This window comes from Triplophysa rosa, linkage group LG14, assembly GCF_024868665.1.
Source record: "Triplophysa rosa linkage group LG14, Trosa_1v2, whole genome shotgun sequence".
Lineage (NCBI taxonomy): Eukaryota > Metazoa > Chordata > Actinopteri > Cypriniformes > Nemacheilidae > Triplophysa > Triplophysa rosa.
In genome coordinates, this window is record NC_079903.1 from 7,526,536 (window position 1) to 7,538,699 (window position 12,164).

Genomic DNA, 12,164 nt, shown 5'->3' on the forward strand with positions numbered 1-12,164 from the left:
TACTCCCCCGCTCTCTTGAGGACGGGACAGCTCGTACCCGACCGAGCAACTCCGCGGGTCTTCTCGGCGAGAAGAGCACCAGTACGAGAAGAGGCGCCACCTATGGGCGTATAGCCGCCCAGTGGCCGAAGCCCTAGCCTGAGTGACGTCCCAACGGGATCGGGGGTGGGTCACTCAGGATCTCCTCGTCCCATCCAGACATGGAGACCAGGTTTTGCCTGGGATGCCGTAACGTGCCCCTTCCCCTGGGGAAGCTGTTCGCCAGGGGGAGCGGCCAAGGGGGAGTTGTTGTCAGAGCCTCAGCTCCGAGAACCAAGTCCTGGTTAGGCCAAAGGGGCGTAACTAGTGCCACTTGATGCTCCTCTTCCCTGGCCTTGCACAGGACCTGTGCAATGAAGCTCACTGGGGGGAAGCGTACTTCCGCTTGTCCCACGGCCAGCTGTGCACAAGGGCATCCGTGCCGAGGGTACCTCGGACAAGGAGTACCAAAGCGGACAATGGGAGGAGTCCGGGGAGGCAACAGGACCACCTGTGCCTGGCCGAACTGCCCCAAATGAGCCGGCTGCGCGGGGAGGGAGTCGCCACTCTCCGCGAGGCGTCGACTGACGAGAGAGCGCATAGACTGTCTGGTTCAGGACGCCTGGGATGTGTGTGGCTCGCAGGGAGCTGATCACCTGCTGACTCCAGAGGAGAAGGCGTCGGGCGAGTCATGTTAGCTGCTGTGAGTGAAGAATACGCCACAGCAGCTGTGCTGTCCGACCGGACCAGCACGTGCTTCCCTGCACGAGAGGTAGTAGCCTCCTAAATGCAAGTAGCACAACCAACAACTCTAGGCAGTTGAATGCCAACGCAGGCGGGGGCCCGTCCACCGCCCCGACACTGCTTGCCCGTTGCACACGGCACCCCAACCTTGCAGGGAGGCATCCCAAAGGGGACCCCTGTCTGCAAGAAGGTCATGGAGACCAGGGGGTTAGGGTGTGTCGGCAGAAAAGCGTGTGACCATACGCCTGCTGCCGGTGTGTCACGCTCTCCAAGGAACTTGACTCTGCAGCCAGTGTTGGAGCAGTCGTATGTGCATCGACCCGAGGGGGACCACCCCCGCCGAGGATGCCATGTATCCCAGGAGCCTCTTGTTACAGGGGGACCGCTGACTGTCTGATCTTCAGGCAGTTCAACACTGATCGGGCGCGCTAGTCAGTCGCCCTGCCTCTGGGAGGCTGCGAGGGTGCGGGCTTCCTCGTCGCGGGTCTCGCGCCCGCCGGGGGGTGAGCGGGGCCGCTCGTGAGGACAGAGTTGAGTTCCCTACCGAGAAAGAGGATGCTCTGCACCGGGGAGAGCTTGCTCTTATCTCAGTTGACCTGTAGCCCCACCGATCTAGGTGCCGGAGCACCAGGTCCCTGTGTGTACAAAACAGATCTCGAGAGTGTGCCAAAACTTTAGCCAGTCGTCGAGATAGTTAGTACCCACACACCCCCTTCCCTACGGGGAAGGAGGGCGGCTTCCACGACCTTCGTAAAGACTAGTGGAGACAGGGACAGACCGAAGGGGAGAACCCTGTACTGATATGCCCGTCCCTCGAACGCGAACCATCGGAACGGCCGATGTCGAGGGAGGATCGAGACATGAAGTACGTGTCCTTCCATGAACCGGTCCTGACACCTGACGGACGTCAGGATGCGCTTCTGCGTGAACAACGTGAAAGGCAGCTATTGTGTAGGTGCCTGTTCAGAACACACAGACCCAAGATAGGGCGCAACCCCCAGCATTTCTTGGGGACAATGAAGTACAGGCTGTAAAACCCGTTACACATCTCGGCTGGTGAGACGGGCTTGATCACTCCCTTCACCAGAAGGGTGGCGACCTCGGCCCGAAGTACGGGAATATCCTCTGACTGAGGTATATCGCCTTGAACTTGACGGGCGTGAGGCGACTGGATCGCGTAGCTGAGACGGATCGTCTTCCCTAGCCAGCCTGACAGTCTGGGAAGCCGGACAGGCTCCCAGAAATGAGACTGGACTAAAGGTACGATCTTTTTCATCGTCCCCCCAGGGGGTGGTTCGATGGCTAGCAGTACGGATTCCTTGCCGGGGGAGGTCCCCCGGGGAGGAGATCAGCTCTGCTGTTTTTCCTGCCTGGTGACTGCGCAGCTCAACGCACTGTCTGACTGAGAGTGCTGAGGGCTGGTGTTTATACTCGACATTGCGCTTCACCATGACGCAACGTCGAGTTTGCCGTTCACCGTCGTGCAGAGGGTGGGAGCGGCTGTGATAACCCCGAGAGAGAGGAAACTCTCCTTAGAGAGTAAGTGGGCGCTAGCCCCCCGGAGGGGGCCAGCAGATGGAGAGATGGGGCAGGATCCGTCCCTATCCAACTACCCAGCGATGTGGCTGGGGTCGGGCCCAATGGTAGCCTCGATCCTCCTGAGGTCTTCCCATGAGGGCCGCTTCGCCGCGCCCTGATGGGGCGATGGTCTCCTCTTCACTGTCGCCTCCAGGGGGAGCCGCCTGAGTGGGGGGGCGCCAGAGCTGGAGGGCGTCGAAGAGGACCAGGGCTGCCGGGAAGCAGACATTGCACGGGACTCGATGGCCGAGGCAGCCGAGTCGCGGCACGGAGGACTGCTTCTTTACTGTCGAGAATCCTCCGGGGAGGCCTCACTCGACAGTAACACCAACCAGCCCCCCCCTTGCGAGACGGGTGCGTCGAGAAAGCGGACCTTCTCAGCGTTACTCATCTGCGCAAGGATCAGCCAGAGGAGTTTCTCATGGACCACAAGTGTGGACATCGTCCGACCCAGGGCCCGCGTGGTCACCTTGGTCGCCCGTAGAGCGAGGTCGGTGGCGGCGCGGAGTTCCTGCATACGCGCTGGGTCAATCCCTCGTGGAGCACTCTCAACGCCCTGGCCTGGCAGGAGCCATAGAGTGGAGAGAGGAGGCAGCTTGGTCCGCCGCAATGTAAGCTTGCCTTGGACGGGAGTCTAGGTCACCCCCCCCACAGGTGGCCGCCGCCTACAGGCACGAGCCCGCGGCGGCAACTCCACCTGGGGGACAACAACGTATCCTCCAGCTGTCTCAACCTCGAGGGAAGAGAGGGTGACTGAACTTTGTTTGACGTAAAACGTGCCGGAAAGGGGCGTTCCAGGTCTTACCAAGTTCCTCATGCACTTCCGGTAAACACGGCACTGGGGGCGGGCGCGGCTCGGAGCCGCGCTCAAACCCGAGGCACCATGTAACCAGCAGCGAGCGCCGGGAAAGGCAGTGTGGGCACTGCAACCCAACGCTCACGGCGGCCCGGGAAAGCATGGCTGACATCTCGACGTCCGTTTCTTCCTGGGTTCGACCCCCCGAGGGAGGGAGCCCGTGGAATCGTCGGAGTTGGATGGCAGTACGTCACCCCCGATGCTGCAAGAGACCTCTCATCATCACGCATCGTGTCCGAATACGTGATTGAGGAATAAGACGGCGGACCGTCTCCTGGGGAATGGACAGACGAGCGAGATGAGGAGTGAACGGTCCGTGAGCCAGTGGCTGGCGGATTATCGCTCACAGTCCTCATATCACCCTCGCTGCTTGCCGAAGCGGACGGCAGGGCCGTAGTCCTGCCGCCACGGAACGGGAAGCAAACGAGGTGGTGGCTGAGTCCCGTAGGAGCACAGCCACCCGTGACGCAAAGTCTGAATCGTCACCGCCCGCAGTGCGGGCAGGACATATCCACAACGTCTGCCCCAGCGTACTGGAAGCAGGCATTGTGTCCGTCCCCGTCCTCGGTGAGTGTCCCGATTGAGGAATAAGATGGCAGACCGTCTCCTGGGGAACGGTCAGACGAGCGAGACGAGGTGTGAATGGTCCGTGAGCCCGTGGCTGGCGGATTATTGCTCACAGTAATCCTCATATCACCCTCGCTGCTTGCCGTAGCGGACGGCAGGGCCGTAGTCCTGCCGCCACGGAACGGGGAGCAAACGAAGTGGACCTGTGACGCAACGTCTGAATCGTCACCGCCCGCAGTGCGGGCAGGACGTATCCACAACGTCTGCCCCAGCGGACTGGAAGCAGGCATTGTGTCCGTCCCCCTCCTCGATGAGTGTGTTGCACCCATGAGAACAGCAGGACAAGCCACGCTGGAGAAATTTGCTCTTTTAGAAAAGGAAATTGCTCGAACACCTCCGGAACTGCCGAGACGCCCAGGGGAGAGTCACTGCAGGAAGGGACCATCCACTGTCCACGTCGTAGATTCCAGCAGAAAGAATGATCACCAGATCATAGAGAAGCTCATCAGATGCGTAGGCTGTGAAGAACAAAAGGTGAATGAATGAGCACGCCGGCTTCCTTCTTATACCCGGACATCCGGGGAGGAGCCCGGCATGCAAATTTCATTCGCCAATTTTCATTGGCCTTTTCTAAATACTCAGAAGATGATAGGTTCTCAAGACAAACCCCCCATTCTGTCGGTTCGACACAACGTCGAGAGACCGACAGAAAGGGAACAGTGACTTCCAGGCATTGTAATATTTTGTTTATTGTTACGTTTGTAAACCAATTTGTGATGTGCTAAATGATTAAATGTAATGTTTTATGAGACGTTATCTAAATCCCTCTTTTTGGTCTCGATGTCTTATTCACAGGGGAAACCAAGGCCAACAGACCCGGCCCACCCTGATGCTCATCCTTGCACTGCCTGGGACACCTAAGGCCAACAGGCGCAGCTCCTGTTCTCTTTTTGACATAAATACATATCTGTCATGGCTCTGCTTCATTTAGTCATGTTTTTCTTGGTCCTGTAGCAGAGCCATGACAAAGTCTTTGGTTATGTGTGGAGAGAAACATATTGTTGTCCTTTTGACAATAATATACGTTCTCTCCAGTGTCTCGTCTCTGTTCCCGCCATCTCGTTTCCTCGTTATCTTTCCCTGAGTGTTTAATTACCCACACCTGCCCCGTGTCGTTATCCTTTGTCTGTCTTCCCTATTTAATACCCTCATGTTTCATTGTCCTGTGTCGGTCATTGCGTGTGCTATGTGCTGTCTTCAGTTGTTTTGTTCTCGTCCAGCGTTAGCGTTATTGCCTGTTCCTGTTGTAGCTGTGTCATCGTCTAGTAAGTGTTTAGTTTAGTTTAGTTTAGTTTGTCAAGTGTTTATTCAGTCTAGTGTTTAGTCAGTCTTCGTTCTGTGCTTGTTTATTATTTCTTGTTGCTGTTTTACCCCATCGCGGGTCCTTGTTTTGTGTTTGTTAAAATAAAGTCTTTTGTGTTAACCCCTTAATCACTGCCTGCCTGCATTTGGGTTCTCCACCACGTATTTCATGACACATATCTACTTTAGCAATGCAAAATTGTGAAATGTACTATAGAAATAATTTTTACTTTGACTACATGGATCCTCACACCACCTGGTAATAGCAGGAAACCCATTTGGAGAGAACAGCATTGTTTTCTCTAGCTCGCAAGGATTTGCTATTTGGCAAATTACAACTTTACCACGGGTGTAGGCCTTGCTGTGAGAGACTACTTTTTTGCTGGACTTTTTTACAATTGTACATTTGTACAAAGTACCTGAAATATTTCTGTATGTACAGTATATTTAAAATTAAGGCAAATTATTTGGTTAGTTTTGTTAAGATAAAGACTTTTCATTTATAACAATATCACCAACACAATATTAATTATACATGTGATTTCATGAATTGAGAATGGTAATGTTCAATATTGACCATTCTGTAAATATTTATTCAATGTAAATTGTTGTTGTTTATCAATAAACTGTTGTATTTGATTTAGTATTTCTGCTTATTAAAATATTGTGAATAGCAAATATAAACTGTGAAATGGTGCCTTGAAGCACCCAAGATGGATCCAGACCATTTTAATAAAAGGGATCCCCAAGAAGCCTTGAGGGTTCCTCAGAGAACCGCCCTTCATTAAACAGTGCCTTGAGTTTCCCCTGAGGGTTCCGCTGGCATGGCAATGTGAAGAGCCCCAAATGCTTCCTCAAAGTATACGTTTAATTTTTACAGGGTAGGGTGGACTTCAATGGACTCCAAACGGTTGAAGGTCAAAATGACAGTTTCAGTGCAGCTTCAAAGGGCTTTGAACGATACCAGACGACGAATAAGGGTCTTATCTAGAGAAACAATCGGTCATTTAAAAAAAAAGTATATGCTTTATCAACACAAATGCTCGCCTTGCTCTGTTCTGCGATGCGCGTTCCTGACTTCACGTAAAACGTAATTACATTGAAAAGGTCACGCTTGACGTAGGCAACGGAGTCCACTATATGGAGAAAAATCCTGGAATGTTTTTCTGATGGACACGGTTAAAACGCGTTTATGTTATGTCCACAACACATGTACATACCCATCACACATACACACTCTATATCAATCTCAGTCTAAGGTCAAGTTGTACTTGAAATGAATTTGCATGGATGTGAATTAATTTTAATTTGTTAATGTTTATCTTTATCGTACCAGATGTAAGATGATCGCAGTTTGATTCTTTATGTGCCAGTGGGGATTATATGGTGATGGACAATCTACATGACTTTCTTGAATCAATGTTTGAACTAATTTGAATATGCTGTTAAGTCATACATTATAGAATAGATAGACAGACAGACAGACACAGACAGATTACCGCTGCAGGTTCATTCCTGAATGTCCTAGGTTATTAAAAGATAGATGCAGTTCTTTAAGTTGTGATGACATCGGAGCAATTTCGCTGATACCACAATCGTTCAGTCTGAAGAGAAAACAATGACATACTGATCACTCACTCAGTTCAGACATTAGTTGTGTGTTGTTGTAAAGAAATGTGAAGACTTCATGATTTGGTGACTTGGTCTCCATTTAAAGACTGTATGTGAGGGAGGAAAATCATTGACCCAGAGTTACCAACCATCTAAAATATCTATCTAAATAGATATTCAAATATTTTTTTTACATGTATTACCTTTGTGAACAAAATGTGACATCAAAAATATTTAACAAACTTAACATTTTGCTCTAAGAAGATATTCATCCACTGGAGTCTTTTATGATGGATGGATGAATGTGTTTTTTGGAGTTTAAAAAACACTGCCCCCTTACAAAGCCAGAATATTTAAAGAGTACATAACTAGGGATTTTTAAGGTCCTACTTTGGTTTATGGAGTGTCCAACAACAAGTTTATGTACATAGAAGGTGTAAAAACACTATTACTTCGTAATAATAGCTAGTTACTTTTACCTTACTTCTTGACTGACTCACAAATGATTCGTTCCGCGATTCATCTGTCTAATCCCCTCCTTTCCGCTAGCCTAGTCTGATGTGATTGGTCAGATGGTCTAATCTGATGTGATTGGTCAGATGGTCTAGTCTGCTGTGATTGGTCTACCACGAATGAGGCTCACGAACTACAGCAGGGGTGTTCAACTACTTTTCTTTGAGGGCCAGATTCCAAAAGTATAAATAGGATGCGGGCCAGTTTTTTACCATGTTCTCATTTCTTCTGTTATTTATTGCGTTTTGTTCCTTTTATACTGTTTTTGTTGCTGTTACTTATAGGCCATATATTAAAACATGCACACAAATATTGCATCCAGTATTTGTGCCTTTTCATGATATTAAATTAAAAGGGATATTGTCTTTTTAATTGTATTTTATATTCGTTAATGCGTTACTTTACCCAAAAATTGCTACTAATTTACTCACCCACAGTCCTCCAGTACATCGAGATGTGGCATGGTTTTTTCAAGAAGATATTTGGTTGAATTAATTAAAGTTAAATCAATAAAAGTAAAAAACGCAAATACATTCAACACAAAAGTAATCCCTGCCCCTTGTGACGTTAAATTAGCGTCTTATAAAGCAAGTCAATTGATCTGTGCAAGAAACTGAATGCTATTATCACATCTTTGGGTGAATTCCGATCGCATTCATGTGCCCGGCGCACTTATAGGGCAGATCCTTTGTATAGTGCGAGTTCTGGGGGAGATGAACAGCTGTTTTTCGTAAATATAGCCATTATTCATAATGAATGCAGTAATAAAAACAACACCGTTTTCCCCTTATCTGAGACAACCGTTCACGTGGTGTATTCTTCCTACAGTTAGCCTACTTTCAAGGGCACAAAGCGCATTTTAGAACACAACCTACTGTGTGCGCAAACCGATTGCCTGTGGCTGTGCAATGCATTGCTGATTATAACGTTGTAAATAACATTACGTTTCTTGGACTGACCGATCAAATCGCTTTATAAGACGTAAAACATTATGAGCTGCGGGAATTACTTTCGTCTTGAATGTAGCAGCTTTTTGGGCTTTTAAAGATGTGACGTCTCAGGAGGACGTGCATTTAAAGCACACCGTTCTTAAAGTCTCTCCACTTATTTGAAACGTTAAGGCGGGCCAGGAAAAGATGATTGGCAGGCCGCATTTGGCCCGCGGGCCGCCAGTTGACTAGCCCTGAACTACAGTGTTTGGGGGAGAAGAGTGAAGTTTTCTTGGGCAGTCCTAGCAAAACGTAGGCGGGGACTATATGTAGTGACGTAAATCCGCGGCGGTTCGCGAATTGGACTAGGGACGACTCGTTTGCGTGATTCAGAGTCGACTCCCTTTTTTCCAAGCCTACGTTTATATACGTATATATAAGTAGGCAATAACTTTGTTATTCATTCACCTTCGGATTTACAACTTGGCAGACTGTTTACTTTCAAACACGGCAACATTACACACTGCATGAAATGTAATTTTCATGATCTCATGTTACTCTTTAATGTAATTCTGACTGTGTTCAGCTGACAAATGAGTCATACATATTTTGGTGAACTGTTCCTTTAATCGAATCTAGCAACAATTTTTACATATTTATTTTGACCATTCCTACCATTTGTTTTCACCTAAATACTTACTTAATCTTCTCAAGTTTTACTTGAGGATCCTCCAGTACAGCAAAGAGCAGCTTGACTCCAGAGTTACCTAGTTTATTAGAGTTCAGATACAATTCATTCAGGTGTGAAGGGTTTGATCTCAGAGCTGAAGCCAGAGCAGCACAACCTTCATCTGCGATACCACAGCTGTCCAACCTGCAAAGAAAACAAAGTCGGATACGATCAGAATAATGTGGGCAAGACAGCTAGTCCTTTTAAAACAGGTGATTTATTTTCCCTGTTTTCTAATATGATTCTGAACGTAACCTGTATTACCATGTTTTAAAGGTGCCGTTTATAGTTTTTTGGAGGATCTATTGACAGAAATGCAATATAATATGCATAACTATGTCTTCAGAGGTGTAAAGAGGCCTTAAATAATGAAGCGTTATGTTTTTATTACCTTAGAATGGAATTGAAATTCACCATGTTGTTTCTACAGTAGCCCTAAACGGACAAACTGCTCTACAGAGCATGTTGTGTAAATACGTTATCTCCTTCGGCAAAGAAGCAAAAACATAGTGCTTCTTGCTTCCTGACACGATTACATCACAAGTGCATTAATAACTGGCACTGTGACCAGCCCGTGTGACCAGCCCATTATTATCTGTGTCTACTTGCACAGACGTATTGACAAAATAATGTTTATAAAATGTAATGTTTAATAAACTTTCCAATAACCTTCATCCAAATTAATGAATAATAAAATATTCATTTTTATGAGATCTATTATTAAAATGTAGTATTTTATTAAAAACAAGTAACATTATTTTCAAACAATGACAAGGTAATGAAAATGTATTTGATTTGTGTTGTTATGTATTAACTTTATGGCATATTTATTATTTTTTGTTTAATGATAAAAATATGACAAGGTCAAATTAATCTTCATTGCTGCTAAAATGGACCTTGTGGCTTTGTGTACATGAGAGAGTCTGTGTAGTGCCTGACAAAAATGACATTTTAAGCACGTTCACGTAAATTTTAGAGAGTGTACATGATATTTCCATCATTAATGATTTACAGTATCTCAACCGCCTGCGACTCACCTGCAAATATTCAGAATGGGTTATTTATTAGTTGACCCGCCCGACCTGCGAATTATCCGCGCTTGCCACAGATATAACACAGTATCACTGGAATTCGTGACATTGTAACCAAATGTAATCTATCGATTCATGTTCATAGACACAAATTTCAAAAAATTTCATGACACTCAGCAGCATGACTTTTTTTCGTGTCACCCAGCAATTCTTTCAATCTAACGTATTTTAATAGATATCATATTATATGAAAGGTATCTTTCATATAAATATACTGTATATCAATGCAATCTGATAGGAATTCCTAGACTACCTATTTCACTAGGTGGCTTTTTCGTGTGAATTCCACACGAAATATGACACATTTGCAGTTTTGGTTTGATAGATTCATATCCACTTCATCCAACGCTCTTCGTGTTCTGAGTGTTCTTTAGTTACCCACTACGAGGAGTGAGTAACCGGCCGCTTCAGACGATTCAGATCTGCAAACTGAACAAATCATTTGAACCTATTCAGATGGTTTTGCCCATTGTTCAATTAATGCTTTCAAAAGAATCAACTCAAAAGAATCATTCACTGGGGAATGCTCCAGTAAAAAGAGACGACTACCTTGATAAAAACAATGCATAATGCCTTAGAATGAAGGAACATCACGCAGTGTAACAAAGTAAAAGTACAGATTTTCCATTTGAAATATACTCAAGTAAAAGTTCATATTTTCCAAAATTGTACTCATGTAAATGCAGTGCATTACTACCCACCTCTACAGAGCACAGAATGTCAGTTGCATTGCTGTCTATGGGTGGGAGTCAAAAATCTCCCGAACCTCATCAAAACTATCTTAATTTGCATTGTGAAGATTAATGGATGTCCTAGGCTTGTCAAACGACTTAAACTAAGCCACACTATAGAACTTTTGCTCACGGCTCTCCCATGTGGTTGATAAACGCAATTGTCTGTTAACAGTGTCGTAAATAATGTCGCTGTATAAGCTTCCCCGTGGGCAACGCAATACACATGAATTTGTTGACTAAACTGATGAAACCGGTGAATGCAGAAACGTCATTTGGAAACCATGTGGCACTCTTCCGCAGGCAGGGGATGGGTGGGGCTGTGTATACCGACCCAAACACAGAACTAAGGCCCGATTCACATTTTGCGTCTTTTCCGCATGCATGTTCGTTATTTTAAACGTAGAAGGGCATTTTTCTAGACGCGTCGGCGCCACATCGAGATGGAAATAGTTCAACTTTTCGGAGTGGGGGTCATTTGAAGAGAGAAAGTAGCGCAGCTCGCGCTTCCCGCACAGTTTTAGACGCGAAATGTGAATCGGCCTTACAGAGTGTGGTTGTAGCCCCTATGAGGCTGCTTAGGTAGCAGCAGCCATAGAATTCGTCCAGTTAAGAGTTGTTTTACCACTGAAATAATTTTGGAGACATTATTTTAAGGTAAAAAAACTACAAAGTGTTGCTTTAAGGGTGAGAAATTCATTTTTCGGTGGAGTTCCCCTTTAATAATCCACACTCAATCACTGTAATAATGGTTTGCCACTAAAAAACGCATCCGCTGAGAGAATAGTGCTAAATGAATCCAGATCACATTTTGTTCTGAGATATGACCTTACCACAGTATCTTCAGTTTACATTGAGGATTCTCCAGTCCACTAGCGAGCAGCTTAACTCCTGAATCACTTATTTGATTATATTTCAGCTTCAGTTGTGTCAGGTGTGAGGGGTTTGATCTCAGAGCTGAAGCCAGAGCAGCACAACCTTCATCTGCAATACCACACCTTGAGAGACTGCAAATGATAACAGCTCATCAGTTCACCAAGAACTTCAGAAATAATCAAAGATCACAATCTTAACCGCTCATTAATGTACATTTGGAGAGATTTGCAGCTAATGTGTCTTAACCATATATTTTAAGAACAAGATTGCATATAAATATCTGTGGAGTTTTCTTACTCAAGTTGTTGCAGTTTGCAGTGCGGATTCTCAAGTACAGATGACAAATGTTTCACTCCTACATCACCTAATTGGTTTCCAGACATCTCCAGTTGTGTCAGGTGTGAGGGGTTTGATCTCAGAGCTGAAGCCAGAGCAGCACAACCTTCATCTGTGATACCACAACTTGAGAGACTGCAAATGATGACAACTCATCAGTCACCAAGAACTTCAGAAATAATCAAAGATCACAATCTTAACCGCTCATTAATGTACATTTGG

The 12,164-nt window shown here is 46.2% G+C and overlaps 1 protein-coding gene across 2 annotated transcripts in view; it reads right to left on the bottom strand.

The window, feature by feature from the left end:
* Positions 1–6: 6 nt before the first annotated feature.
* Positions 7–12,164, bottom strand: part of LOC130564685 (NACHT, LRR and PYD domains-containing protein 3-like) — a 34,287-nt gene continuing 22,129 nt past the window's right edge. For both annotated transcript variants that reach the window (XM_057351008.1, XM_057351009.1), the window contains 5 exons: positions 11,904–12,077; positions 11,564–11,737; positions 8,879–9,052; positions 6,625–6,729; positions 7–4,281 (listed from right to left, as the gene is read on the bottom strand). In XM_057351008.1, the coding sequence (XP_057206991.1) occupies positions 4,269–4,281; positions 6,625–6,729; positions 8,879–9,052; positions 11,564–11,737; positions 11,904–12,077 (640 nt within the window). In that variant the 3' untranslated portion in view covers positions 7–4,268. The remainder of the gene's footprint in view (positions 4,282–6,624; positions 6,730–8,878; positions 9,053–11,563; positions 11,738–11,903; positions 12,078–12,164) is intronic.